Below are 27,990 nucleotides of genomic sequence, written 5' to 3' on the forward strand. Positions count from 1 at the left end.
TGACCATGTGCTGATGAATGACGCTCATGAGGGGGACGTAGCGGGAGGTGGGGTTGGTTGAGTTGCCGGCGAGGATGCTTTTCGTTGCGTCTAGAAGGTCGGGGGAGGGCTTGGGGATGGGAATTTGGGAGGCGGCGTATATGCGGATGCCTGAAGGGTTGGTTGCGGCGGCGGGTGGTGTGTTCTCCATCGTGTGTTCTCCATCGTCGTCGCAGTAGGGTTGACTGGTGACGGGATGAGATCCAGACAAAAATGCTTTCCCATGATTCTTTTGGCGCTCAATCGCACGTCCTGCCTCGGCGGCTCCATGTCGTCTTTGCACGCAACTCGGATCTGCGGAACCCGTAGATCGCCGTGCAAGTCGACGAGAATAGCATACGATTTCCTTGTATCCTTGTACATCCTAAAAAATCCCTCCTCGTTCTCGAAACACTGCATCAACCGGGTAATCTCATCCTCACTGTATTCCCTAGCTTCGAACCAAGTACCCCAGCCCCGTGTCTTTCTAGCACTTACTATTGTCGCCGGACCGTCATTGCCTCGGTGGACTAGGCGACCGAATGAAGCCCACAGCTCCTGCTTTTTATCCGCCCTCAAGTTTGTAAGTCCTCTTGCGCACGCGATCGTCTCCATCTTCAGCTCGGACAAATCCTCGTCATGAATCCCGCTTGGCAAGGTGAAAAACAGGCGTTTTGCGTGCGGAGCCCAGCCGTGAAATTGGCGTTCGACTTCTCGGCCCAGGGCTTGCTTGGCATCTGCGACCGCATCTGCGGTTCCTTCTATGATAATAGCTCTGCCTTTAATTTTAAAGAAAGCGGAGGTATTGCCCTGGGCGATGCTGGCTCTGACCAACTTGGACGGCGAGAGCTTGTAAATGGCCGGGATTTGCATTTGAAACTGGTCGAGACGGTTGGGTCGCTCATTTTGAGATTGTTGTTTGAGGAGAATCCCTCGTTTGCGAGGTTGGGTTGAATTCTGTCCGAGTTGGAAGCAGCTCTTCTGGAAAAAAATTAGCATCTCTTCGCTTACTTCTGCGGAAAAACAGAAATCAGCACCGAGCTCCCATTGTTTGCCACCGTGGGGGAGACGTATTGAGTGGAGAATCCAATGCCACATGTCGGTTTCATCTCCACACAGACCGGCAGGACGCGCTGTCGATTTCCGTTATTGGCTCGAAGCACTCAGAGTACGTACTCCAATGACGATGAGCTCGCACACGAAAGGAAGTGTGGTTGCGGACCCCGACATTATCCATCACCGACTCCAAGTCAGAAACGGCCATTACAGTACTACTCTCGATATGACCCAGTCGTGAGAAACTAGGAAAATGACATTGCATCAACGAATTTCAATCTTTTTTGTATGATAAAGGCACATATGAACGAGCACAGATACGTACAGTAGAAACATTTCCACTCTTGCTAGCGATAGAGAAGCATATAACGTTGACCCAAGGGGAATAAATTGGGTCGAGTGGAAGAACAAAGATTTTGGAAGGACTATCGGTGGAGGGTTCCTCATATACACCTGGCCATCCCAAGAGGTTGACCGATCCACCATACCGCCTCGGTAATTAAATTCCACATGACGCCCTCTCGCTCTCATCGACACCCTGTTCACTTCTCACTGCCCCGCCATTCCCATCCTCGACCCCCTCCCATCCGCCAGCACGAGGCACGAGGTAGAGCACTTGTTTCCAAACGGGCCTCCGTCGGCGCGTCCGGGCCACCACCCATGCGCCACACACTTCAACGACCGCACCCTGCACGCGCGACAGCACGTACTGCACAAGTGGAACGTGCAGTCTGGGTATGCGATGCCGCCGCAGGTCGAGCCCAAGGGGGTGACGACGGGCCGCCTGTCCCGCCGCGCGTAAGCGATCATAGCTTCGATGTCGCCGTCGGCGGGGCCCATGTAGAGACGTGCCCAGCAGGGGTCAGCGCGTGCTGCTGATTCCCATCTTTCTTGGCGGAGAAGGGCGTCGCGTTGGCCGTTTGTGATGTAGGGAGACTTGAGGCTGATGGTTGGAGCTGAATAGGCACGGGTAAGGGTTGTTTGTGAGACTGTATTGGGGCGACATGCTGGCTTTGGGGAGGCTGGAGGCGAAGGGGGTGTGACTTGATGAGTGTTGTATGAGGATTGTGCGTTTGGCGACGAATGTTCATTTCTGGTTTGGCCGGATGGACCAGTGTCCGATGCCAAGCTGGTGCGTTTCAAGATTGAGGTGGGTTGCGGAGGTGTCGCAAAGCCTTGGGTGTATTTATAAGGACCGTGCGAAGCCATTTTTGAAGGCTGTAGCTGCTGTTGTCGTGAAACCGCCGGCCTTGCTTGTCCCGACGGTCCTGGTTGGTTCTGATGCTTGTTTGCGAATCCAGATGCAACTTTCACTGCCGACGGACCCACTAGTCCTGGGCTCCGACCCACGTCGATACGCCGCGTTCCATTCCAGCAAAGGACAATGTTCAACGGAATATGCAGGGATATGAATCGCACGTTGAGGTATTCGTCGAGGCCCCATCCGTAATATTGAGGCTCCTGCATGGGATCGTTTGTAATCTCGTAGGCCAGGATGGCGAACGGTGTGGTTGCTTCGGTCTGGGGCCGACGGCCCTGCGTCGGTGGTTGGGTCCTCGAGACGGCGGTGTGGGTCCCATGCTTGTGTCGGAGATCGAAGTGTAGTTCGACCGGCTGGTTCCTTCCATCAGTGAAATGAACATCGGTGAAGACATTCGACAAGTGCCATATGACTGGTACATTCCGGGGGCATCTGAAGGTCAGATCGCCCTCAATGTTCACAGGTGTCAAAGCTGCAATCCTGCTGAACTCGGAGCTGTCCTGACATCCTTTTACGTCTTCTTTTGTGTTCTCCGATTCGATGTTCACAACTTTCATCAAAGGCTCCTTGTCCAGATAATCGAACGTTGTGTGGCGCGCTTCCAATGTTTGCTTGATCAAGTGCGGTACTGTTTCGTCTGAAATTTTTCTCCATGCTTTACATACACGGCGGCATCGAAGGCGGATGGTCGCGATTGGTGTTTGCCTCAAGATCAAGGCGACGATTTCCGGGACTGCCATCGCTCGCGTCATGGAGCTGCCGATCGTCCGGCCGGCCGGGATACTCTCCACGGATTTCGTTTCCATGGCTGCGAGGGTGTCTGAGCGTGCTCCTCCTTTCGAGTCGATAGAGCCTGTAGCCGGGAGTGTGAGGAGCTAACCTGCCGGACGCGTGGGAAAAAACCCTTGGGACTGGCGCGTATGTCCTGCCGATTTGACAGCTCCGAATGGGCGGGACGTTTTCGGCGGATGGATGGTATCTAGAGCAGCAGGGTTGCGCCCACAGAACAAAGGAAGGGCACAAGAAAAAAACGGAAGCCCGGTCCTGAGAGACTGCGGTTTGGAGAGCGTGGGGTCAGACGGGCGAGAAAGTAAGCCTGAGACCGAGCGAGAGCAAAGAAAGCGAGCTGTCTGAAATGGGCGACTGACAGCGCATGGCAGACTGTCAACTGCCCCGCTATGAGCTACGAGTGGGTCACGTGAAGCGCGATTAAATTCACCTATTCAATGCGCTCAACCCACGCTCAACCAGGACGCTTTGGTTGACGCCCCAGCATCAACTACTCCCTTATTCTCAGAACACAACCCCAAGATGCTTCGCCGTTTCCACTCCCTCCCTGCCCTGCGGTCCGCCATCAAACCCTCCGCCAACAAATCCCCACGCGGCGGCGGTGGCATGGCCGCCAACGAGCTCGCGGCAACTAAGAGCGCGACAACCGGCGACCAATACCATCACATTCCCGCTGGCTGGCAGCGCAACGTCCGTGACGAGCGATACTATGCTTTGGCTTGTTCTGGGGTAAGTATTCGGCTATGCACTTCCATTTTGGTCTTGGTTTGCGTATCATGTGTGTGAGAGTGATGGAGGGCAGGTTGCGGCGTTGAGAAGGAGGGTGGACGTTGGAAATCACAACAGCGATTAATGTCCTGCTTTATATCTTCATGTGCAGGACGATGGGGCTGATAAGGGATGGACGACATGGAAGTACGACCCAGAGATAACAAAACAGATCAACCAGGAGACTCAGGCAAAGGCGAAGAAGGCCTCGACATCAACGACAAAGTCAGCGGAGAAGAGCGAATCGAAAAGTGCGAGCAAGGGGGCGAAAAAGGCCTAGATGTCTCGGAGAGCGCATATGTTCTGTTCGCAACGTCATTGGAGTGTGGATTTGGAGGGTAGCGGGAATGAAATGCCGGGAGACATGGGATGGCCGGCGATGGGAGAGGATACGATTCGTGCAGGAGATACCATGTGTGAGGAAGCAGTCTTGCAATTTTGAGGAATCATATATACATACTACGCCAGGAATGGTCTGCCAACGACTAGTTCAATTGCTACACTACATTCTTCGGCGGGATTATTAAGCTGTCAGCCTGCTCTTCGAAAAGCTTGGTCTGCGCCGCTCCTCTTCGCAAAACCCTCACTGGTTTTTAGCAGCCTTGATCTTCTCCTTCCCCTTCGCAGCCACCTTCTTCACCCCCTCACTCTCGGCCTCGGCCAGTCCCGCCTGCAACAACAACGTAACCACAACAGCAACCCCCACAACCCCCTGCCAAAGCGCCAGATCATACAGTGTTTTCGCCTCCGTGTCTGCCTTCTCCCTCCTAACCCCCAGCTTGCTGATATGCGTCAGAATCGGCTGCACTTTCAGCAGATACGTGGCTGTCGCGCCGCTGAAGGTGAGGAACGACAGGAGGGATGGGATCCGCTTTTTGGAATCTACGATTGATTGAAGAAGGGCGGAGAGGAGGACGAGGGCGGCGACTGCTGCGGTGGCATACAGGAAGTTGACGGGCTGGTTGCCCAGCGTGCGGTAGAAGGTCTGTATTTGGGAGGATTAGTATAACGTTCGTGTCCACTTCGCCGCCCATGGACATAGCCGCAAGAGCATACCAAAGCTTCCTGCCTCTGCGTTGCAGTAACCCTCGACTTCAGCGTCGACGGATCGGCCCCAACGCCGACCGCATACCAGACGTGATCATAAATGGCACGCGTAAAGAGCTGTCCGCCGAGAAAGCCGAGAAGGATCGATGGGAGAATCTGACAACGAAGGGTTAGTTAAGAGTTGTTGGATGGTGAAACGAAAAGAATAACGTACGGGCATGCTTGTGAGGTGTGATGGGGTAGTTCGACGTGCGGAGATGGAATGTGCGGTTGCAGTGCGGTTTGACATGAATCTCGGAGGAGACTGCTGCACAGCCACATTGACAGTGTGGTCAATCTGCTTCAGACCTCAGATTTGAAAATTCAAAGAAGGATTCATTCATGGAAAAGGGGGTTTACTCCAAATGGTGATCGTGGAGCCATCACCGAGGGAAGGGCAAGCATACAGGGGGACGACGACGACTCGGATACAAAATATACAGGAAAGGGTAAAAGGGTTTCAAGATGTATCCTTGAAAGACCGCTATGACTCGAGAAGACCTCAAAAGGAGCGATCATGAGGCGGCAGAATCAACTACGGCGGCGGGTTCCCATTCGTCCGTAACGGCGTTATAGACTACCTCTTTGCCCGTCATCAAATTGATACGAGGTTTTGGTTCCCCGGTCCTCCATGCGATGTGGCAGGGGGTAACCGTGAATTCCTTCAGGTGTTTCAGACGCTTTCCTGCGGTTATGAAAATGTCTCTGCTAGCTGTATCCTCATCGGAGAATTTATAAGGATCCCACTCCGGATCGAAACACTCCTCGCAATCGCGCCAGGAAGTTTCATCCCCGACAATGTTGAGCCTCCTCAAGTTTGGGTAAGCCGGTTCCATGAAGAAGGCCGGGCACAAGTATCGCAGTGAGATGGCCATCCGTTTGACGTTGACCAAGTTCCGAGCTAGGACCGGGCAGAGGTGGACGGGTACTGATAGTGGGGCCCCTTGCCTGTCACGCGTGAGATCGGCTTCGCGTAAGAAGAGACCAAGGTCGGTAACGGAAGGCGGGATACTAGTGACGATAGCCGCCACGGCGCCCAGGCTGAATGTCGTATTGATGGCGCCATTCGTGAAGACGATTAGAGCGCGAAGACTCGTCATATTCTTCAGAACGATCGCGAAGTTGTAGAAGCAGTCGTTTACGAAGCTTTCCACTATATGTTGGTTTCCAGGATGATCTTCGGTGTATTTGTTTCGGATGCCCTTGATAGCCTTGTAGCGCTTCTCGTACCAGTCCCACTGCCGAAACATCATATCGCAAGTTCGTATGCACTTTGGCAGATCGCTATTCTCCGGTCGGTTGATCCACAGCAGAAATTGGTGCAGCTGAACGTCCTCGAGAATGAGGTTGGTGCAGGCCGCCCGTCTCCAGTACTGAAACCATGCTTTCGAGACATGCGGCGGAATGGAAAGACTCCTTCCAGTTTTGCTCTTCTTATACGCAGCTAGTCGAAAGATATCCTGGATCAGCTCGCCGGGAAGGTTGAGAAGCGGGTATGTCGTCGTCTCGTTGGTCTCGAGCGATTGAGGAGGCATGTCGCGATTCGCTGTCGTGACAGAAATACATAGAAGTCAGAACAGGAGTGCGTTGTTCTCCGAGTAAAGGAACCATGCACGCCTACGCACACGAAGGTGTTCTGCTACATTGGACTCACGCTATGCTGGGATTAGTTTGTGTTGTCGGGCGATCGCGAAGGGGTTGCGCGAAGGGGTTGCGCGAAGGGGTTGCGCGACAGGCCCATGTCCGAATCAAAGCGAATGGGAAACGTATTAAAATGTGGCATATTGTCACGTGTTTGCACTTTTAAATCATCCTAACTTTCACGCAATTCGATACCCCAAATTCGCGAATCTTCCCACGAACACGACCACCTTCAAAAATGTCAAGCAGAGTGGAAATAGTATCTCCAGAGGGTAAGCGTTCTCTCTCGCATAGGGCTCCCAGGCCGCCTTCGCTTTGCGGGCGGAGGATCTGCATGCGGACGTCTTGTGTGAACGAACGAACCACGCGTTGGTGCATGTTCCCACGGCAGCGCCGAACCTGCGAACTGACTATGTTCTTGCTGTAGGTCTCAGAGTGGATGGGCGCAGGCCGCTGGAGCTCAGACGGGTGCTGACGCGGATAGGGGTGTTGTCTCAGGCCGACGGTTCGGCGTATGTGGAGCAGGGGAATACGAAGGTGCTTGCTGCCGTGTATGGACCGCGAGAGGTGAGCAGACGAGACGGGGAATATGTTCCTGAAAAACGGCCTTCAGGAGGACCATACGGAGATTGGAAACGGCGCAGAAGAAACGAACTGAGCGATTTATCGTTTCCGCAGCCCGTGAAACGCTCCGGCGTACAGCACGACCGCGCCCACATGAACGTAACCTACTCCCTCTCCTCCTTCTCCTCCGGCGAGCGGCGGCAACGTGCACGGAAAGACCGGCGTCTGCTCGAAATCGGGTCGCAGATAAAGCGTACTCTCGAGTCAGTCGTCACCGTCACCGCCTACCCAAGATCCGAAATCGATGTGTATCTGCAGGTTCTGCAGACGGATGGTGGGGGGCTGCATGCTGCAATCAATGCGGCGACGCTGGCGCTGATTGATGCGGGGATACCGATGACGGATTATGTGTGTGCTTGTTCGGCGGGGTGGGTGAATAACCAGGCGATTTTGGGTAAGTGCGGACGAATGTTCGAAATCCTCGCTGAACTTTGTTTCTCATTCGTGTCATCCCGCCTCAGATCTGAACTACCTGGAAGAAGCAGCGGATGTGCCCACCCTCACAGTCGGCCTGCTACCAAAAAGCGGCAAGATCACCATGATCTCGGTAAATCCCAGCTTGCCTCCCCATCTCCTCACTTGCACCGTCACTAACCCTTCCTCCCCACCCGCATCCAGCTGGAATCCCGGCTCCACGTCGACAAGCTCGAAGCAGTAATCAACCTCGCATCCGACGGATGCCACCAGCTGAAAGAGGTCCTGGATGATGCGGTTAGGGAGTCGACGAAGAAGCTTGCGAAAACTATCTTGCAGTGATGGGATTTTGTTACGAAGAAGGGAAACGCGGACTTGGGAATGAGGGGGATGAGGGGACTGTAGACGAGGGGAGTCGGCGTCGGCGTCGGCAGAATGATGGGGCGATATGAGGGATGGGGCGAGAGTCCGTGCGCCATGGGGTTGGAAATTGGGGATTCCGAATGTATTCACGAGACGGGGCCTCTCGGCTGACTGGTCCTCATGGAGCGATTCCCATACGAGATGCTTGGACGCGGAAAGGCACATCATCGAAAGTACATTCCCACCCGGCCAGTCTTCCACGCGCAACACAAGGCATGGCGTTTCAGCGCACGAACAGATCATACCCGCGCGTCATCCGCGCCATCCGCGCTGTACGTAGCTAGCCCAGTCCATATTTGCCATCGCACCGTGCGCAAAGTCGTAGCTCATTCAGCCGACGAACGCCATGTATTTTGTACATATTTTTCATTGTATTTATCAGCAGGGGCATATTATCTCGTTGTTCTCCTCTACGGGTAACCTTGGAGGGAACATAGGTGCATAGCCTAAACAATCACACTGAGGTATCTATGATAGCCTACTCTACATTTGAAGTGATTCCCGTCTTCGTCCTCCCGCTCAAACGTGACCGTCTTCACTGCTGATCTACGCTCCACCCCTCATCCTTCCGAGCTTCAGGCACTCGTTGTCCGATTCTCCATCATCGTTTCTTTACGCTAGTCCGTACGTGTCTGAATGAAGCCTGGTCTGGCGCGATGCCCAGATGCTTCTCAGTCGATGTAAGTGATATTTTCGTATTTGATCGAGGCGGTGAGGGCCTTTTCGATTTTCATCGACTCCGCATTTACGCTCTCCATCTTGATACTCGGCGCCGGTGTGACAATTGGTTGAAGCCGCCGGTGAGAACACTGCAGCCGGTCACAACCGCCCCCGCCAGCGCGGTCAACAGCAACCGAACGCAGCAGCAGCAGCCGCCTGAGTCTCAATACCATCTAATTCTTCCATATGGTTGATACAGAACTCATACAATCTCCCCTTCGCCCTCCCATCCCCTCTCTGCGTATACGGATCATAATACGCATGATGGATCCCCACATAATCCATCACCCAAGCATGATCGCGCGGCTCAGGCCCAAACTTGTCCCGCATCTCCCAATCCCTACCCCACAGGATCCGGTCCGCCGTTTGGTCTCGATCGCGTCCTCCGACTTGCGCTAGTCACAGCCCATGTAGCGCCAGTCGTCGAACACGTTTTCGTCTCCTTCCTCCAGATTGCGCGTAGTTGGGAGACTTTTGTGCATTGTGTTTTTTATGTCGATCATAAACGAAACTTCGCAGGAACAGACGGGCTACTGCGATGATGTGAGGATGGGTTGCGGACAGACAGGAAAGATTCGGAAGTTGGATTTCGAAGGCAGTACTCATGCTTAGCATCGCCGTCCAACGCTAAAAAATTTGGGGATGCGGTGGCCGTTTACAGTGTTCCAAGTCATTCTGCCGGACCGTGGTAGCGGTGGAAATCTCATGTCTCTGTTGCGTGAGGCCAGGAAGTGGAATACTGTTAATCACGTAAGCATTTGGACTGGAAAGAGCGCTGATGGGCGCCGGGCTACCACTCTAGTAGATCTATACAGTAAGTGGCAAGAAGAAGGAACCGTTGCGCTGTTACATATCCAGGGTTGTGGCCAGGTTCAAGAGTCGCAAGCGTGGCGTAGGAATCAGCGTAGGAATGGCCGACCGAGTCCGAGAGTTACGCGTCTGCAAAACGTTTGTGATCCAGCGCTCTCTCGGACCCACGGTTGGTTTTGGAAATACTATCGAGACGCAAGCCTGATCTCCCATTCGCAGCCGGCACCTTGAAGTACAGTACATCCGTCGCCTACTACTCAAAATCGTGCGAAATATGTACTTATGGGACTTTTATCCCAATATGCGCAATACAACCAGAAGAGGGCATTCTGCGTGGGGCTCCTATCTATTACCTGAGATCGTGGCGATCCGTGGGATACCTCTCAAGCGTTTGTCTCGATTCCATTTGTGTCGGTGCATTCAGGAAGAATCTCGCAGACTGTGCCCTAATGATGTTCCGAGCTGCAATGTATGCGCAGAGCGCTTCCGGCACAAGGAAAGCAACATAAATCATGTTAATCACCGTTTCAATGGGCATTGTCGAGCCTTGACCAAGACGTTGTCCGAAAGCAAGATAGATTGCAATCAAGCATTGTGGGAATAAGGTCAGGAGGAAGTGGCCAGCAAGTTCCGGAACCTACAGATGAATGATTGAGCGTTAGGCTACCTCAGGGAGGGGAAACAAGACAGCACAGCAAATGCTCCATACCCTTTCCAGCAGGTTTCCCTTATAGCCAAACCATAACCGTAGACACTCAACCACAACAAAGAATGCAAGGGCAAATGCCATCAGAAACCTCTGCATTCCTTCAATCTCCGTGTGTGTCGTCTGTAAGGCAATCGTGTGAACCGATTCTGGCGAAAACCTTACGCATGGGTTTACGATTCTGTCATACCTTCCATATCGCAATGGCAATCATCCCCAACGTCCATAGCGGAAAGAGCCATACGTTGAAAAACAGCAGGATCTGCAGGGGTAGATATGAGGATACTTCCGTACCTGCTTACATGAAGATGGCGCTCAGAGGAACGGTTGCATGACCTGTTGATTCATAGAGACCCACTCACTGTGTTTGTATGCTTGCTGATTGCTATTAGCGCCGGTCAAATTTCGATATTCTGGAAAAAGGCTGGTTGCCGCTCTGGTGAGGCCCGACTGATATAGCGTGGTTGCAGACGACGCTGGAGAAATAGGACGCACAGGCATGTTGGCCGACGCGCAGCGAAGATCCGCGGACACGGCGTGGGAAATTGGGTTAAAAGCTGCAGAGGAAGGATACGGTGTTGAGAGCGTAGGAAAGCAGGAGGAGAACCATAGAGAAGGCTCTTGATGCTCAAGAAGGGCTGATAACCCCTTGGCATGCGACCATCTTGCTCTCCCTCCACGCGTATCGCTCCCCTTATATTCACACGAGTCCGCGAGTAATTTACGCGTCTGCCCGTCATATCTTGGGGCTTTGGCAACGCCGCACAATGTCCCGATTACTGACCTCACGCAAGCCCCTCCTCGCTTTCGCAGCAGGCTCCCTTACAGGTTCCGCCGCCTACTGCCTCCTCACTCCGCCTAATCGCCCATCTCCGCTGGTTCCTCCGCAGACAAAAGTCGCAGTTGCAATTCAAACCGACGATGATGTCCTTGACGCGCCGCCTACAACTTTCGCAAACGATATACGCTTCCCCACCGCGAGACATCTCTGGGCTCTGCAGCTCGGACTGCCGCAGACGGAGCAGCTGCAGTTCAGGGAAAGCTATGTGGCTAGCGTAAATTTTAAGACTAGAGTGCCGAATTGGGTTCTCGTATGTACTGTCAACGTTGGAGATATGGACTGAACGGAGCTAGAGACATTTTCTCTATATGCCGATTGATTAGGAACATTTGACGAAGGAGACGTTGAAGGGGAATGCCGATGTGAGTTCATATCAGCGACATGCTCAGGGAGCACGGAACGAGTGAATCCGCTTCTTACGATGATGAATTGATAGCGGCAGGGCATAACGTTCTTCGCGGACGAGAGCGTTCCGAGCAAATTTCGCGCACAGAATGAGGATTATTGGCGGAGTGGTTTCAGCAGGTTTGTGACGCCCAGGCTCGGAGAAAGAAATGAGACGGCCACTATTGACGTCTGGACGCACACGACAGAGGCCATCTGGTCCCAGCCGGGAACAACAAACAATCGCAGCAAGCGATGCGCGACACGTTCGCGTTATCCGCCAACATTGTCCCGCAGGATCTCGACCACAATGTGTAACGAGGACATGTCCCCGATTCTCAATCCCTTTGTGCCGTGTTGAGAGCTAATCGGGGTGTTTTTCAGGTGGTATTGGAACCGACTTGAACTGTTCGTCCGAGATCTGACGGAGAAGTTCGACGACGTCTATGTCCTCTCCGGGCCGGCATGGGTGCCCGAGGAGATCCCCGCCCCTGCTGTCAGCACCATCACAGACTCTTCACATGCGCTGTCATCACCATCCCAATCCTCATCCCTCGTCCCGACACCACCGCCTCCACCGACTCACGACAGCGTTACATCATCCCCGTTGAGCGAGAACCCGCCACCGCCGACACGCACTAGATGGGTCAATACAGCCGCACCAACCCATCAGATCCGATACCCCGTGACCAACAAAACACAGGTCGCAGTGCCGACCCATCTTTTCAAAGCTGTTTTGGCTGTCAGAGAGGGTCGGGATACCCCGCAATTACTCCCGTCACCTGATGATGCAGGGGATGCACCACCGCCTTTGCCGATGCTGACACCGGACGTTCAATCATCACAGCAGGATGTCTCACCAACCCTAACACCGCCACAACCACCCACGTACCACTTCGCAGCCTTCCTAATCCCCAACAAGCCCATCCCCGAGAACACGCCCTTCACCGACTTTCAAACAACCCGGACGGAACTGGAGAAAGTGGTCGGGTTCGAAGTGTTTCCGAACCTCGCAAATGCTCTTTGGGCAGGGGATAGTGGGGACGTGGGCGATGTTGATGTGGGAGGGGACGACAATAACGATGGTACGATTGCATACTCGACTTTGCAACCCCGCGTAGAAAGCCTCTGCGCCCACCCCGGCTCCTGCATTATGATATCTCCCGCAAACCACCGGTAATTCCTCCCCTCCCCTCCCTTCCCGGTCGCTTCATCACTGACTCACGCATCCTCAGACTCTACTTTTTCACCCGCGCCCTCCGCAACGCCCGCGACCTCGCCCGCTTTGAACGTACGGTGGGGAAGGTGTTGGCGAGTGATGCTGTGCCTGATGTGGAGTTTATGGAGATGTTGGCGAGGAGGGTTGAGGAGATTGAGGAGGATGGGGGGATATGAGCTGGGAGATGGGAGATGGACGATAAAGTACCCTGAGCGGCGTAGGGGTCATGATGTGTGGCTGCTCATTGGCCCTTGGTGGGCGCGCGAGACACCACCGATCCGCCGCGATGGCCAAACCATCCAGGCGTGGAGCCAGCGAATGGCTGGGCGTGGCCGACAACTACAGGGCATGCGCTTGAACCCGGTTCCTGAACACGCGGGCATGAAGGGCCATCTCCCGCGACGCTGAAGCTTTCATGTCGAAGGCGCGGGCGAGTGGGGCACGGCGTATATTGGGGTATTCTAGATCTAGAACTTAGTGGAGGCACTGTAAGGATCTCGTAATCACTCACACAGAAAAAGCGCCATATAGGATTGCCGTCCGCGAGTTAATCGTCTCAGTAACGTGAACGCGTAACTGGCGTCACTAACCCGCTAGGTACAGTACATACATAGTAGGTACATCCAAACGTTGTTCAAAGGAAAGAAGTGCATCTGCCGTGAGAGGATGGCTGCGACGGCAGCCCGAGAGATGTGAGGGTACAGTGCAACATCTGGACAAGTTTGGACACTCTTGTTCTGTTGAAATCTGGACGTCCCACGGCGGAAGACCCTTTCGTGCACTGCGCTTCGGAAGAGACCCTTGGACAGCGACGCCCGGAAAGAGTGGGTCATAACTGCCACCACCCTGAGCCAAATTCCTCGCCCACAGTCAGGTTTGGTCATCACACACAGGCCCGTAATCAAACAGAAGGAAGCAGCTCCCCGACGCCAAACCACATCTTCGGTCCCATTTGACCCTGTTCCTCTCACAGTCGCCCCATCCGCAAGCCCCCTGGCCCATTTGAACAGTCGTCTCCCCCACTTCCCCAGACGTCCCAAATTTGCACAAAATTGCATGACCCATAACCCGCCCTCACTCCATCTTCCTCTTGCATCTCCTCCTTTTCTGTGAATTGATCTGATTCCAAGTCGAACGATGTGTACAAAAGGGACAAAAAGAGGCCACGTCGCTGCTGAACACAATCAGAGGTTGGTATTCTCATTCTGTACAAGCTGCGGAATAGCGCTGAGGGGTGTGTGGACGGCGGATATGGTGTGTGTGGGGGTAAAGAATAAAGTAGTGGGTGTGGTCGGAACACTGCTTTAGGGTTCTTTACTTGGCAGCGGCCTTCCTCAGCTTGGCGGCGGCCTTTCCGACCGTTGAGCGGCGCTGGAGAGGGTAAAATGGGATTAATAAGTATATCCAGGCGCAATCTAATCAGAGACTGTAGGAATTCACAAAAACGCACCTGCTTGCGGGCAATCATCAGCTTGAAGCGGTCAAAGTCCGACGTCTCCGCGCGGGCCGTACGCCTGGCAATCTTCTGAGCCCAAGCGGTCTTGTTCCACTTGGCAACCAACTCCTGCTTCTCAATGGCAGCCTTGAGGGCGGGGGTACCGATGGTGCGAGGAATGGCGATCTTCAAGTCGGTCAGGGTGGCGCGCTTGAAGGAGACGACCTGGCGGGAGACGTCGGTCGTGGGTCCGTCGACGAGCACACGGGAGTGGTCCACAATGTCGACCACAACGGCCAACTTGCCGGCATCAGGGCCGTAAGTGAGAAGGACGACACGTCCAACTTCGACAAACCTGTTGAAAACCTATTTCGTCGGGATGGGAGGGAGGACGACAATGTTTAGCAAGCTGTCCGCAAAAACGAGGACACAGGAACGGTGGGTGATTCCGTCGCTCATGCCAATTGTCGAATCCCAATGTCGTCCACCGTTGCGTTCCAAACCTCAAAAGCTTTCCGCCCGCCCCTGCGTTCCGAACCCTACGACCTTTGTCGCACCGATGTCCTCGAATATGTGGCCCATCACTAAGCGTCGTTCCATGTTCCCAACGAACGGTAATCTCCAATGGATGTGTCGTAGAGTACCACTCAGTCCCGCGCATGGTGGCCTCTCCCTCGCCGTCGTCCTGCTGACCTCTACCCATCTCATAGTCGAACTTCGAATGTCGATGTCTCCAACACCATGCCAATTTGCCATTTCGCCGTTCGCCCAACCATCCAACCCCATCCATCCGTCTCTTTCCATCATCCATCCATCCATCCATCCGCCCTCCACCAAACGGACATAGCTCCTCCCTGCGTGCGTGCTGTTGCTGCTCTCCGTGCGTACCATCTTCGGTTATGTAGTTGGAGTTGCTGGGAAGTGGCCGACCAGATATAGCGATCTGATATGAGCGGTTTCGTAGGACCCCCAAGCCGATGGACGCAAAGCGCGATGTTGGATGGATGCTCGACTTTGCACAGCCACATGGAAATCGGCGAAAGAGGCGGCCTATTTAAACGCCCTTTATTGTAAGACGGTAGGGCACGTGATTCTGGTGGACTTCACAAAGGCTTCAAGGTTTCAACGACGAACACCATGCCATCTCCGCAAGTTCATCGCGAGGTAAGAGGTGGTGAGCCTCGATCTCCCATTTTTGACGTTCTATGAGGTTCTTATCATGGTGGCCGTTAGGAACGAAGGTTACCGTCTGTCGAAATGTTACAAATCGAAATCTGTTGACGCAACCAAGGAAATCATACTGAAGAACCCTCATGTCGAAAGTTGAGAGTGAAGACGGTCGCTTTTGAATGGAATGGGATGCTAGGGGCTCGGAAAGGATTCAAAGCGCGGCGACACGCATCGGTGTCCTAAAGGATACGGGCAAGCTCACCGTCTCCGGGATGTGGTGGCAAAACTACCCATCGACTCTCAACTGGGGACTGCTCTTTACCACGCTTCTGATAAGGTGGTGGGACGGCACATGTGCGATCTGGCGGCATTTCTGGAACAGCGCGCCTCAGTCCTGCATTGGGCGAAGGAACCGCTCGAGCGTGGTCAAGCGCTACACATGGGGCTCTAAAGAACGGAAACTGATCGACGAAACAAGCGACCACCTCCCACTCCTGAACGTGTTGGTCCAGTATAGGAAAGTCCCCGTCGCACACCGAGAGAAGTGGTACATCGACCGGTGGCACCGATCGGGGTACATCGACATGCCATCACTGAAACTAGAAGATGTCGAACAGGACTGGACCTAGGTCAGGCAGGGCACAGTGACCCTCCAACGGGACGACGAGCCCGACGACCAAGTCGCCAAAGAAGCAAACGCTGGGGCAATAAGTTTGACAGCAAGCCCCTGTCCACGCTCATTCCGCGCACACTAGAACGCTTATCATACCACCAGAAGGCTCTCCGGGCGCCTGCGCCCGCGCCTTTTGTCGTCTGAGGTCCCGTGGTATAAATTACCCAAGAGGGGATTGTAGGATCGAAACCTACCAGAGGGATGGACATGTGCATAAGGCTCCTAAGATTACGAACAGCATCTTCGCCGCCCGAAGGGAGCGTGACGTGCCGCCACTCTGGCCTTCGTCGCGCAATCAACATGGATGCCAATCCTGAACAATTATACGGGACGGGTCGTCAAGACTTTTGTGCGTGATAATCTTCATGCGCGCAGTACCAGAGCTTCGGGGAGCTCGTTTGTGAGCTCAAACTCCGATGGCACTTGATTCTTAAAGTGCGGCAAGCATACCCAGCCGGAAGCCGATAAAAGATGGACACTTTACTTGATCGGTTGCACTCGACCCGCACAACGGTGGAACACGAACGACAACCCACCTTCTGGCCCGCAGAATGGCGTTGCGTAAGCGAGTATGTTAATGGCTGGTTTGGTCTCCAACTGTTCGGCGACATCCCGGGCCCGCCGAAGGTGTCTGCTCATTTCTTCCACGCTCCGGCCACCATCAAGGTCGAGATTCGCAATGAACAGATCAAAACTCGGTTTTGAAAGTGGCGGTCGATTAATCTGGTCTCCTTGACTGATTTACCGAAAGGAAAGCCCGACATCGTGGACCCAACGATCACACCGTACATGACGGAGCGTGCGACTGCCTCGAAGGAATTCTCAATGAAGCACGCCAATCTTTTGGGAGTGGCGACCACTACGTGTTCGACCAATAACCAAAGGCCGCAAACCAAAAGGAACAAGCACAACCACAACGACAACTGCAACCGGAACCGGAGCCCAGAAGGGATCCTTGGCGATAACCATTCTATTATGGATCAGCTGGATCAAAACTGGACCGTCAACGATACAGCAGCCATGGGTATCGACGACAACACCGCGCCCATGGGTATCGAGCCGACCGTCGATGTCGAGGCGAACGAACCTCCGCCTCCAACCCCGACTTCTCCGACGCTGTCACCGAGATCGTTCATGCCGAGAAGGAATGTGTCCGCCGCGAAAGCATTCAGAAGAAACTCCTCCTCCGGCGTGGACACGTATGTGGGTGGCTGCAATACACCAGATGGGTGTCCGAGGCAGCCCCTGTTGCGATGTGCTGCTTTGGGGTGTCACGGCGATGGCTGAGCAATAGGCGAGTTGGGACATGGCTTCTATGACTTTGAAGTCGTCGGGTATGACCCTAATGCTCCTAAGCCGGAATGTGGTAAGAAAACGCCGGACATTTGGGAAGGCCGTGAAACTATGGTGTATGACCGAGACCACAGAATCTACACCTCCCTAACGCATCACATCAAGCGTGTACATCTGCGACTACCCGAAACACGCCCATTAATCAAACCCGGAACGATTCCCTGCACGGAGGCGGACTGCGGAGACGCAGGTCAGATGCGGAGGTGCCGATACCGCTTCTCCAGCTGGAACGCTATGCGGGGAAATTGACGATGGGACAGTGAATCAGCGACTTGAGGTGGTTGCGGGACTTCTAGTCTTACGGTCCAGGCGTCCCGCAACTACGTCAGGTCTAGTATGCTGCTCGTAACCTTCTGACCGTGGAAGCGATACGCAGAAATGTACATGCCGTGTGATGGGACTATGGGCATTGCTCCGAGGTTGCTTGGACGTCGCCTGATGCACCCTTCATCATACTCTGCGAATGACGGATATACATTTGTACGATTTCGGCTAGCACAGCAGATCCCCGAAGGCCGATATCTCCCGAACGTCGGTACCGTCCCTGGAAAGATGAACCGGACGTTTGGGACTTGACGTCGTTGAATTCAGTGGCTTGGAGCAGCACGGGAACTGTGCACCTTGGCTGTGCGGTTGTTGACCAGATACGGTTGTGCGTCTTGGTTCAGCATTCCTCACCACGAACCTTATGCCTCGGCATATTTCATCGCGACCCTTGAGGAGTGGGCATCGGCAAAATCACAGATAACCAAGCGGTGGACGAAAGAGTAAGCGGTTGGGCCACTTATGGTGTAAAGTGGGTGGACATGTTCTCATTGCGACCGGTCTTCGCAAAGAACGACGAGATGTGTAGATACGACCCCTTCCATCACAATCGACCAACTCGATCCAACCCTAGATACAGCGATTTGCTTAATCTGCATGTTGCTTGCCTCGCGGGTAACATCCTCAAATGGCCGGCTTGTGTTTCGAGCTACTAGAACAAGTTGCAACACCAACCCTCAACAATCCAAACAACAAACCCTGAACAAACCCCCAACAATCCAAACATCTCCCCCAAACGACATACCCCAAACAAAATTCACACAACAACATTCCCCAACAACAACAATCGGATGTCGGGTCAGGCGGAATTCTGGTTTGGCGGGAATTGAAGCGTTGAGGCTTTACTTGATGAAGTCAGGGAAACGATGACAAGGAACGAGATCATATACGTCCTCCGCATGCGTTCTAGGTGCAAGATGTCGGATAGAGACGCCCGTATTCCTCGTTCCTTGTCATCGGGGCGAGCACATCATGTTACATCACGGCGCCGTAACAGTCGACAACAGTGCGCTCGAATGTAGTCGCGAAACGACTCCGAACCCCAACGACCGAGTAACTGAATGTGGCCAGCTGTGTCGCTCCACCAGCGCGAAAGGATGAAGTGCCCGCGTCGACGCCGATCGCGGCCATTAACAAACCGCGTAGCCAGGATGGAGTAGCTTCCTCAGTTTCCGATATGAGCCAGAGTGGAGTGTTCGGAGGATGTCGTCGAGCACAGTGCCAGCTGAGGGCGGTTTCCAGAGCGCGCACGGGACAGAGATCGCCGGGCCTGGGAGAGAGATTGATGTGTTGGGTGAAAGAGGTACGTGTTTTTGGATTTTTGACGTGAATAGAATAGCCTTTTCCGCGAGTAGTGTATCGAGCTTCAACGTCTCGGAGGCGCATAGGGTTGTAGGGGCGGTTGTTGTCGTCGTCGTTTGCTGGTCCTACGAGCTGATCCTTTTTTCCCAGGACGACCGAGAACCATCGTACGCTTTTTACGAGAACCATCGACCGAGAGCATCGCTTTGGTGTGTCCTTCTTTCTCATTGAACTAAGCGGTTGCCGTTCATTGGGAAGCTACGGCCGTAGGCAGGACGTTGTGGTGTGGTATATATTGTTCAGTGGTCACTGGCTTACCCAACACACCGTACTGTAGACAGCATAGCTTTGCATTTTTGGGCATACCTAGCTTGTGGGTCCACCTCTCCACCGTACGTCGCCACGACCAGCATAGCGCCTTGCAAGCACCGTTTCCGTCAGGTTGACCTGGTTATCGAACTCCGACAACGGAACTGCATTTTCCCACGACCGCAAAGTCCGATTCGCATCTAACAAGCAGCGTGTGGTGGGTGGGGAGGGGATGCGCGTCCGTCAGGTCGCGGAGGAAGGCTCGTACCGGTCCCCTCCCGGTGCAGCCAATTTCGGGACGGGGTCGGGGGGCTTCACGACTCGAGTGAGGCTGGCGGTGGGGACATACTGGTTTGTCGCCATCCTGAAAAACATCCCCGATCGCTGTCTACTACGTACTCCTTCCGCTGTACTTCTGCAGATCCTTCTCGTCGCAAACGTCATCGCCGGAAGCAAGCAGTAGCAGCAGCAGCAGCAGCATCCACCACCGCATCCATGCCAAGCTACGGTCGGTCCCCTTCCCCGCCTCGTCGGCGCTCCCTCTCCCCTCGGCGTAATGATGGCGCTGCACCAGCGCGGCGTCGTTCTCCTCCGCAAACACCCCGCCGCCGCCTCGACCTTCTCGCCTCCTCACCTTCCATCCGTCCCCTCCCTCCTCGTCCACTCCACGACCCGGAGAGCCCGTTCTCAGCTCCCGGCCCCTCCCGCCCAGCCCCCCCCCCCCTCCCCCCCCTCCCCCCCCCCCCCCCGCCCCGACATCTCCCCCCTTGCCGACTTCCCACCCTCCCCAACGTCTCGGCCGCTCGCTCCACTCGTGCCCCCCGCCGACCTGCCGACCCGAAGGATCCTCGACTTCGGCAACTACCGCTGTGTTCCTGGCCTCCCGTCGACAGTCATGACGAGGGCCGACACGTCGTCCCACGATCTGTTCACACAGAACTTGCCTCTCAGGGGACCTCTGCCCAGGACGGTCGTGGATGAAGGGGACCTGTTACGGTTCCGTGTGGTGGGTGGGGACGTCTTCCCACTCAAGGGCTTACTTCCCACCATCATACGCTTTTCACTGCCAACCAATTGCCAAACTGCGAACCCGCAACGGTTACGCGTACGACTCCCCGGTTTCCGCTGCTCTCACGTCCCTCCTCATGGACAATGTCGAAACTTCTCCCGCTCCGACTGCCGTCCGGCGGCACAACTACGGCGGGTTACGAACGTGTTGGGAACATGGGAAGCAAATTCGCCATTGTCGCTTAATTTCGACGGTATCAACGATCGCAACACCTCTGCTGGTCACCGTCTTGTTTGCCAAGGCCACACGGAGGGCAATTTGCGAGTGGCCCTGGTGGGGGTCAACAGTTTTCTCGGCGTGCAGACGGGGGGAGGAGATGATGTACCGACCTCACGCGCCAAGCTGATCTGCAAGCAATGGATTCCGGTTTTGAAGCGGAAGCCTTACGAAACACGCTATCATCGAATGCATCCGACGCGCATCCGACGCGCATCCATATCCTACCTGATCATTTGCCCGAGTCCGTGAACGGGTATGTTCCGGCGATGGCCCCCGTACCAAGCGCCGCCCCGGGGACGCAAACCCGAAAGAGAACGTGAAACCGTTCATTAGTTGCGTACTTGTGGATGACGCCTTGTTGAGGATCGCTCCCCCGTCCGCCACTGTCACGGGAGTTGCCTTAGCGCCCATTCCCGCTCTTGTCGCTCGCCCCATACGCCCCGCCGCAGTCGCCACCGTCCACTCCCTCGTCAACCGAAGAGGAGGACGAGAACTAGGACGAGGCCGCAACAACTACTACTGCACATCACCTGTCAACTCCAACCCCAACCACATACTCTGAACGGCATAACATCAGCAGAATAACAACCACCAAGCGATAACAACAACACCAACAACCAAGCATCAGCAGCAGCATGTCAACCGCAGAAGCTCAGCAAAGGCTGGAGAGGAAAGAGCCCAACATATTCAACGAGAAACCGCACACCCCAACCCACCGCGCACGGGCCAATCAGGCTGGGAAACCTTGCCAGCCTACGATCACAGGGATGAGTTATTGGCGCACCTGGTTGTGGTCCGAAGGAAACCTCGTAGCGGTAAGCATTTGTATCCTCTTTTAAACGGGTACTATATTCTCATTTCATTCTTAGGTCAGAAACCGGAGACGATCAACCCACAGGGAATTGTGTGCATGTCCAGACTCATTACCCACGAGAGCCGCTACGGTGTTCGAGCTGCTGCCTTCCGATATTCTGCGAAGCCGTTTCACAAGGGAATCCCCCATCGACATCACTGCGAGTGAAGTTGATCAGTTGAAAAGTGATTTCCTAAGTGCTCCTGTCCCGTTCGTGACGGATGAAGATTGGAGAAACCATAGCGATCGCACAAGCCGTTTTGGGGCGGCCTTAGTTCATAAGTTTGACAGAGTTTATGAAAAGCAGGGTTATGGGGTGCAGCCAACCCCGTGTGGTCGCGGCCATCGCAACAGCCAATCGAGTCGCAGAAGTGATGGACGTGACAGTCGGCCAGGAGGTGGGCTACAAGACGGACCCTGACACCGTTTACACCAAAGGCACCACCAAGCTTTGCTTCGCTACGGAGCAAATCCTCATCATCGAGGCCCAGAATGACCCACTCCTTTCGAAATATGCCGCAATCGCGGTTGACGAGGCCCATGTCCGCACCCTGCACGTGGACATGCGCACGACTACACTGAGACTCGCAATCGCTAAGCGCAAGGAGAGAGGAGACCCTCTCATCACCGTGATAATGAGCGCGACGATGCAGAGGGCACTGCACATGTTCAAAGACCATTTCTTCGGTGCAACGGTGGTTCGGATACGGCATGATCCCCACAATATTGCGACGCTGAATGATAACGAGGATCTAGATCTGTCGAAGAAAAAGATGGAGAAGGACTCCTATTACGCCGGGGCCTTTGCAAACGTTATCAGAATACTTAAGTTTGAAGATAACGGCCAGGAAGGCGAGCCTAGGCCACCGCAAGCTCTTCCTGGAGGAATCCCCGTGTTCCTTCCTCGACGTGAGGACATTGACTGCATGGAGGCGGATATCGATAATTGGATGGAACACTCGGGCTACCCCGCTGAGAACGTGGCACTTAGCAAGCTATACGCCGGGATGCCTACGGAAGTGCAGCAAAGGGTGATCGGAGCACAGCCTGGAAGGAGGAAGGTTGTCTTTGCGACGAACGTGGCGGAAGCCTCCCTCACAGTTGGGGGCATCAATCATGTGGTTGACTGCGGGAGAGACGTCGACAAATGAGCCATAAGAAATTGTACCGCACGACGACATTCAGATTCATTTTGGACAGCCGTTATCTCGCCGACGAGAAGGTTGAGAGGGGCCGTTCGGTCGCCACGAATGGGGCTCAATAATGACAATCGCGGGAATGCAGGAGCCTTCGGGAGGCGGCCGTGCCCGGCCATGTGGTCTCTGCGACGGGATCAGGAATCTGTACACGGCGTCCGTTCGCGACGAGATCGATTTCCGGACGGAAATCACACTGGAGTGTCCAAGTAGATGCTGGTTGCCGGGGCATTCCGAGGCATAAACTAACCTCGGCTACCAACCAATCTCTTCTCCGGTCCGCCGACAGGCGGTCGACCAGCAGGATCTCATCCTCGGCCCAATTGGATGAGATGCGGCGGTTGTACCACGGTTTGCAAAGTTTGTACCACGGTTTGAAAAGTGAGGTATCGAACCTAACGCATCGGACGGCGAAGCTGGAGAAGACCGCATTCAAGCACGAATACCGACGGCTTGCGACCAATTCGACATCGCCGTCATCAAGAAGGAGAATGCGCGATTACGCTCGGTCTCGGAGAAGGTCAAGGGGACATCCGAACTCCCCCCCGCCCCCCCGCGAAAACGCCAGGCCTCGGTCCCCAAGCCCGAACCCTTTCACATGTAGAGACAATGTGGAATCAACCTGCCTGTGCCTGTCCGGGAGAAAAAGTGCGAACACTGCCTCTTTGTCTTCGCCACGCCAGCAGGCTTGATTGAGCACCGACAAAAGGCTGCCGAGGATGTTACCCTTCGTCGGATGGCGTATGATATGCACATGGAGTTGGAGGCGGCTCGGACATTACTTCAAGCCGCGTGGGAGCGCAGCGGCGGTCGATACTTCTACTGTGATGTCGGGATCATCCTGGGCAATTCGTGCATGCCCCAACACTCGCCCCACCACTCGCCCCAACACTCACCGCGTCACCCCCCCCCCCCCCCCCCTCCCTTCGACCTGGCACCCGGCTGCCCAAAGGTTTCACGACATTGCTACTGCTTTGGTTCAGAGGCATGGAAGCGGTCAAGCCGCTGCTCCCGGAAAGCCAAAGCCGAGTCGCCCTAAACATACGGGCGGGAGCAGTGGACGTTCAAATGGCTTCCAAAGAGAGAGTCAAACTTTGCTTGTCGTACGACAACCCACATCAGCAGATTGAAATGTCCTGCTGGCCATGCAATTCAGCGAAGGCCCGTCAGAGCGTCGAGAATTTTCGGGGGTACCTACGTGCCGCTGCCTTCTTTCAACTAGGAAGACCGAACTGGCAAGCCGTGTGCCGGCCCGCGCCGACTAGCGTTCCTTCCCCTATGCACTATACATGTACAGTATCCTTCAATCTGACATTGTCACGAGATATTGCGGTCCACTCATATACCCGCCATAGCTTGCCCACCTGCATTATGCGAGTCATCGGTACGCAGCAGCTCGCCTTGCGAACAGTTGGCGTACGGTTAACTCCCACGCACGTCTAAGTCCCCAAGCGTACACCCGCACATATGGGGCACATCATCACAAAGACGCTGGCTTCAGCGATACGTGGTACGATTGCCACCGCGCGACCAAGGATCCCGGGTATACCACGTGGTGAATGTCCGGTAACGCGCGCGAGCGCATTATCGGGCTTCGTCTGGATTATATCTTTTTCAGCGACGTTTGGCGCCCCACTTCCGTTTATCCGACGCGAGTTACGTGCGAGGTGTTGGAGAACGGCCGGTGGTGTCGCTGCCTTCCTTTTCGCGAACGACGTCACAGCACACTTTGCACTATCGGTGAGGCAACACGGACGCATATGAACAGACAGGAATCACCATACAACAAACCCATTAACACTGCGTCCGTGTTGCCTCACCGATAGTGCAAAGTGTGCTGTGACGTCGTTCGCGAAAAGGAAGGCAGCGACACCACCGGTCGATGATGCCCCTCCTTAACAAGCTTCGCAAAGCACCGTATGCGACCATGGATGCGACCGAGGCCACAAATTCCCGCACGCCATAGATAAAGCCGTCACCTACAGTCGTTCTTAACAAGCTTGGCGAACCATATTATGCCATCATGGTGGATGTGACGTTTCCGGCCTTAGCACGGGAATTTGAATGGATATCATTCATATGAAGGAGACGGGGATGGACCCTTTCTCGATGTTTACCGGGCGACGTCGGTCGAGTCACGTTCTGGTAGAGCTTCTCGCCACTGGAAGGACACGGACGCGAGGGCCTTTTTGAGGTCTACCCAGGTCCTATGAAAGCTACTGGAGCAGTGAGAAGACTGAACCACGGTCGTGTTGTTTTCCACCTTGACTGCCAGGGACGCATGTGCCGGGCAAGCCAGTCGCATCTCGATCACCACCACCAGCGCCGGCCTCCATCACCAGTGTCCTCCAACAGCGTCATGTGCCAGGATTGTGCGTGTGCAGCCCAATCTCAAGTCTGAGACTCAAGCTGCTCTACGCACGCGGGTTTTGCGACGGACTTGTGAGGCCCTTCGAGCATGGCGGAACGGAACACCTCGTCATCTCTCATCAGGCTCGTACCGGAGCTCTCTTGACTACCAGCTTGACTACAGTCAGCAAGGATAACCGACGAAAAAGGCACCGGTGAAGGTAGTTATCACCAACGCTCTTATATCCCCCGGCCACCACCTGTGGCACCAATAGTCTTTCTCGAAAGGGAAGTGGCTTTATCAATTCCTGAACAGACGAGGTTTGCCCGTGGGTCTTTCGTGAGGCCTTAATCGGAACCAGAGCCATTCTCTTCCGTTTGGGCAGCTCAAAGTAATACATTCCCAGCTACTTGGCGAAGATGACCGACACGAAGAAGGCACCAATGAAGGTGGCCGTCACCAACGCCCGCATATTCGACGGCCACCATCTCTCGAATGAGCCCACCACCGTCGTCCTCGAGGGTGGTCTAATTGTGAGCGTCGGCAACTCGCCCAACGCCCTCTCAAGCACCACCCCAACCATCAACGCACAAGGCAGCGTCCTCCTGCCAGGCTACATCGATTCCCACGTGCACGTCCACACCGTCGAAGAGCTGGACATGTATCGTCGGTGCGGGGTAACGACGGTGCTGGACATGGCGACGCAGTACTCTGAAATTAAAGCCCTGCGGGAGGCAGCCGTCGAACGTGGTACCACCGACGTCCGGGGAGCTAGCACTCCTGCCACGGTCGCTGACAGCATGCATTGTCGGCGGATGGGGGTGCCTGCGTTGGTCAAGAGCGCAGCGGATGCGGCGGGGTTCGTGGAAGGAAGGAGGGCGGAGGGGGCGGATTATATCAAGATTATCGCGGATGTACCTGGACCTGATGTTGCCACTATCAGGGGGATCGTGGACGCCGCACATGCAAATGGGTTGTCAACTGTCGCTCACGCCGCCACATACGAACCCTTTCAAATGGCGATTGAAGCTAATGTCGATATCATCACCCACGTCCCGCTGGATCAACCAATAGACCTGCAGCTTTCATCTGTTATGAAGCAGAGGTGTCGCGCCGCGGTCCCGACGCTCGCGATGATGGAGCAGATCAAGTTCCCGGGAGCGAGTTATGACTTTTCACGGGAGAGTGTTGCGAGCCTGCATGCTGCAGGCGTGCCTATTTTGGTAGGAACCGATGCCAACCAGGAACCCGTGGCCCCGTTAAGACCCGTACCAGGGGAAAGTTTCCACCGCGAATTGGAGCTTCTTGTTGAGGCTGGATTGACCCCGCTTGATGCGCTGCGGGGCGCTACATCGCTTGCGGCGTTGCATTTTGGGTTAGATGATCGTGGGTCTGTTAGGGAGGGTTTGAGGGCGGATTTGGTGTTGGTCGATGGGGATCCTACGCGGGATATCCAGGCATCGCGGCTCGTTAGGCGGGTGTGGTGTGCGGGCATTGAGTATGACCCTTCGTCAGCGTAAGCCTTTAAATTTCCAGATCCAGATTCAGAGGCATAGAACAGCAGTTACTGAAGCATTAGCATCAACAATAATAACGACAATAATGACAATTTTCAACGGCAGTCTGCGTTGTGAGGTGCATTTTATTACCGTCTCATACGGGCGGAATTGCTTCTCTGCGTGTGTGCGCTTATCTCTTAGTCCGACCGCTGCTTGTGGGCTCTTGTGGGCGTTGGCCCAGCCCGCGACTCTACGGCGCCTTTTCCACTGGGCGCCCCCAACTCCACAACAACATGCTTGTCCACCCACACAGGGCACCCTTCAGAATACAGTCTATAAAACCCAGGCTTGGCCCCCAGCCCCCCTTCCCAGGTAACGTACACAGCTCACTACAAGACTAACAACCAAGCCAGCTCAAAAAGCAACGAGAGCCAGAAACCAAAAATGACCGCTACAACACTCCAACCCATCATCCCCCGCACCGACACCCCCGCCCTCCTCGCCGCCCTCCAAAAATCCGGAAGCTGGGACGAACATATCTCCATGGCCATCTCCAACCCCAACGCGAGCATCGTCACCACCCCGACATTCAAGTACGATATCACCGTTGGCGCCAAAGCGACCCGGGTCTTGATTTTTGACCATTTGGGCGCCGAGGAGGATATGGAGCGGGATCTGAAGGCGTTCTTGGCGGGTCTGGAGAAGGGCACGAAGGTGGCGTTGGATGAGAGTGCGGCGTTCCCGCATGCCAGGGCGGAGATTCTGGAACGGGTGGGCTTCACGAACCGGGTGTTTGCACACCCCAACGTCGCTCGGCAATTGGATCTGGTCGACGTGGACGGCACACCCGTCGCGCCGACCTCTATCCCGCCGCCGGAGGGAATCACCATTCACGAAATCACATCCTCCACGGACCCACGCTTCGACGCCCGCGTCGCCGTCGAGCGGGATATCTTTGGGTACGGCGCCGGGTACTTCTCGCACCTCCCCGCCGCGTTGGCGGAGATGATGGACAAGTACGGTGATTACCACCTCCTTGCTACCACCGCCAACCAAGACGGGGGGGAAGAAGCGGTCGGGTACATGACCCTCCGCGTGCATCGGGGCGTAGCATACCTACAAGGCGCGGGGACGGTGGAGACATGGAGGAAGAGGGGGTTGACGAAGGCGATGTTGGCGAGGACGGTTGCGAAGGCCGTTGAGTGGGGGTTTGAGGTGATGTTGACGGTTGCGTGGGATGAGAATGCGGTTAGGGCGTGGACAGCGATGGGGTTTAGGGAGGTGGGGATTACGCGTGTGTGGGATTTAGATGTGTGACGGCGGCCGATGGTTGATAGAGATGAAAACTTGTACATATAGATAGTAGACGCACTCGGCAGTATGGCGTGCACTTGTTTCTTATGTATATACAACTGAATTTGACAAAGTCATACCAATGGAGCCTTTTTTGTCCCAAGTCGGCGGCATCTTCCGCGTTT

At 54.9% G+C, this 27,990-nt stretch overlaps 14 protein-coding genes across 14 annotated transcripts; 7 read left to right on the forward strand and 7 right to left on the reverse strand.

The window, feature by feature from the left end:
• Positions 1-52: 52 nt before the first annotated feature.
• EV422DRAFT_302474 (uncharacterized protein) lies at positions 53-1,409 on the reverse strand. The gene is made up of 2 exons (XM_053066101.1): positions 1,400-1,409; positions 53-1,319 (listed from the first exon to the last, which is right to left on the reverse strand). Exon 2 carries the CDS (start codon positions 1,114-1,116, stop codon positions 91-93), a length of 1,026 nt encoding a protein of 341 aa, XP_052927864.1. The 5' UTR covers positions 1,117-1,319; positions 1,400-1,409; the 3' UTR covers positions 53-90.
• Positions 1,291-3,327, reverse strand: EV422DRAFT_302213 (uncharacterized protein). Its single transcript, XM_053066098.1, has one exon. The coding sequence runs from the start codon at positions 3,139-3,141 to the stop codon at positions 1,624-1,626; it is 1,518 nt and encodes a 505-aa protein (XP_052927865.1). The 5' UTR covers positions 3,142-3,327; the 3' UTR covers positions 1,291-1,623.
• Positions 3,328-4,336: 1,009 nt separating this feature from the next.
• Positions 4,337-5,210, reverse strand: EV422DRAFT_518520 (uncharacterized protein). The gene is made up of 3 exons (XM_053069527.1): positions 5,154-5,210; positions 4,949-5,095; positions 4,337-4,877 (listed from the first exon to the last, which is right to left on the reverse strand). The coding sequence occupies exons 1-3, from the start codon at positions 5,157-5,159 to the stop codon at positions 4,476-4,478; spliced, it is 555 nt and encodes a 184-aa protein (XP_052927866.1). The 5' UTR covers positions 5,160-5,210; the 3' UTR covers positions 4,337-4,475.
• On the reverse strand, positions 5,211-6,702 carry EV422DRAFT_518521 (uncharacterized protein). Its single transcript, XM_053069528.1, has 2 exons — positions 6,604-6,702; positions 5,211-6,524 (listed from the first exon to the last, which is right to left on the reverse strand). Exon 2 carries the CDS (start codon positions 6,511-6,513, stop codon positions 5,494-5,496), a length of 1,020 nt encoding a protein of 339 aa, XP_052927867.1. The 5' UTR covers positions 6,514-6,524; positions 6,604-6,702; the 3' UTR covers positions 5,211-5,493.
• Positions 6,686-8,100, forward strand: EV422DRAFT_302332 (ribosomal protein S5 domain 2-type protein). Its single transcript, XM_053066100.1, has 5 exons — positions 6,686-6,891; positions 7,047-7,186; positions 7,298-7,637; positions 7,705-7,790; positions 7,862-8,100. The coding sequence occupies exons 1-5, from the start codon at positions 6,858-6,860 to the stop codon at positions 7,997-7,999; spliced, it is 738 nt and encodes a 245-aa protein (XP_052927868.1). The 5' UTR covers positions 6,686-6,857; the 3' UTR covers positions 8,000-8,100.
• A 1,800-nt stretch (positions 8,101-9,900) lies between these two features.
• EV422DRAFT_302318 (uncharacterized protein) lies at positions 9,901-11,037 on the reverse strand. The gene is made up of 4 exons (XM_053066099.1): positions 10,679-11,037; positions 10,507-10,610; positions 10,320-10,439; positions 9,901-10,247 (listed from the first exon to the last, which is right to left on the reverse strand). The coding sequence occupies exons 1-4, from the start codon at positions 10,815-10,817 to the stop codon at positions 9,960-9,962; spliced, it is 651 nt and encodes a 216-aa protein (XP_052927869.1). The 5' UTR covers positions 10,818-11,037; the 3' UTR covers positions 9,901-9,959.
• EV422DRAFT_518531 (uncharacterized protein) lies at positions 11,015-13,421 on the forward strand. The gene is made up of 6 exons (XM_053069529.1): positions 11,015-11,407; positions 11,481-11,519; positions 11,594-11,682; positions 11,751-11,855; positions 11,926-12,717; positions 12,777-13,421. Exons 1-6 carry the CDS (start codon positions 11,084-11,086, stop codon positions 12,934-12,936), a joined length of 1,509 nt encoding a protein of 502 aa, XP_052927870.1. The 5' UTR covers positions 11,015-11,083; the 3' UTR covers positions 12,937-13,421.
• Positions 13,422-13,863: 442 nt separating this feature from the next.
• Positions 13,864-15,174, reverse strand: EV422DRAFT_518534 (translation protein SH3-like domain-containing protein). The gene is made up of 3 exons (XM_053069530.1): positions 15,084-15,174; positions 14,211-14,561; positions 13,864-14,131 (listed from the first exon to the last, which is right to left on the reverse strand). Exons 1-3 carry the CDS (start codon positions 15,084-15,086, stop codon positions 14,075-14,077), a joined length of 411 nt encoding a protein of 136 aa, XP_052927871.1. The 5' UTR covers positions 15,087-15,174; the 3' UTR covers positions 13,864-14,074.
• A 280-nt stretch (positions 15,175-15,454) lies between these two features.
• EV422DRAFT_302553 (uncharacterized protein) lies at positions 15,455-16,185 on the forward strand. The gene has a single exon (XM_053066102.1). The coding sequence runs from the start codon at positions 15,545-15,547 to the stop codon at positions 15,992-15,994; it is 450 nt and encodes a 149-aa protein (XP_052927872.1). The 5' UTR covers positions 15,455-15,544; the 3' UTR covers positions 15,995-16,185.
• A 2,432-nt stretch (positions 16,186-18,617) lies between these two features.
• Positions 18,618-19,535, reverse strand: EV422DRAFT_302588 (uncharacterized protein). The gene is made up of 2 exons (XM_053066103.1): positions 19,384-19,535; positions 18,618-19,275 (listed from the first exon to the last, which is right to left on the reverse strand). Exon 2 carries the CDS (start codon positions 19,243-19,245, stop codon positions 18,691-18,693), a length of 555 nt encoding a protein of 184 aa, XP_052927873.1. The 5' UTR covers positions 19,246-19,275; positions 19,384-19,535; the 3' UTR covers positions 18,618-18,690.
• Positions 19,536-20,084: 549 nt separating this feature from the next.
• On the forward strand, positions 20,085-20,866 carry EV422DRAFT_518538 (uncharacterized protein; the record flags this gene model as incomplete). The annotated part of the gene is made up of 1 exon (XM_053069531.1): positions 20,085-20,866. The coding sequence occupies exon 1, from the start codon at positions 20,222-20,224 to the stop codon at positions 20,861-20,863; it is 642 nt and encodes a 213-aa protein (XP_052927874.1). The 5' UTR covers positions 20,085-20,221.
• Positions 20,867-21,286: 420 nt separating this feature from the next.
• EV422DRAFT_302594 (P-loop containing nucleoside triphosphate hydrolase protein) lies at positions 21,287-22,807 on the forward strand. Its single transcript, XM_053066104.1, has 2 exons — positions 21,287-21,429; positions 21,484-22,807. Exon 2 carries the CDS (start codon positions 21,764-21,766, stop codon positions 22,616-22,618), a length of 855 nt encoding a protein of 284 aa, XP_052927875.1. The 5' UTR covers positions 21,287-21,429; positions 21,484-21,763; the 3' UTR covers positions 22,619-22,807.
• A 2,348-nt stretch (positions 22,808-25,155) lies between these two features.
• On the forward strand, positions 25,156-26,545 carry EV422DRAFT_302607 (amidohydrolase). Its single transcript, XM_053066105.1, has 2 exons — positions 25,156-25,233; positions 25,420-26,545. Exon 2 carries the CDS (start codon positions 25,433-25,435, stop codon positions 26,531-26,533), a length of 1,101 nt encoding a protein of 366 aa, XP_052927876.1. The 5' UTR covers positions 25,156-25,233; positions 25,420-25,432; the 3' UTR covers positions 26,534-26,545.
• Positions 26,546-26,630: 85 nt separating this feature from the next.
• On the forward strand, positions 26,631-27,961 carry EV422DRAFT_518541 (uncharacterized protein). Its single transcript, XM_053069532.1, has one exon. The coding sequence runs from the start codon at positions 26,957-26,959 to the stop codon at positions 27,827-27,829; it is 873 nt and encodes a 290-aa protein (XP_052927877.1). The 5' UTR covers positions 26,631-26,956; the 3' UTR covers positions 27,830-27,961.
• Positions 27,962-27,990: the final 29 nt, after the last annotated feature.

Source organism: Fimicolochytrium jonesii (genome assembly GCF_025526975.1).
Source record: "Fimicolochytrium jonesii strain JEL569 chromosome Unknown EV422scaffold_4, whole genome shotgun sequence".
Classification (NCBI taxonomy): Eukaryota; Fungi; Chytridiomycota; class Chytridiomycetes; order Spizellomycetales; family Powellomycetaceae; genus Fimicolochytrium; species Fimicolochytrium jonesii.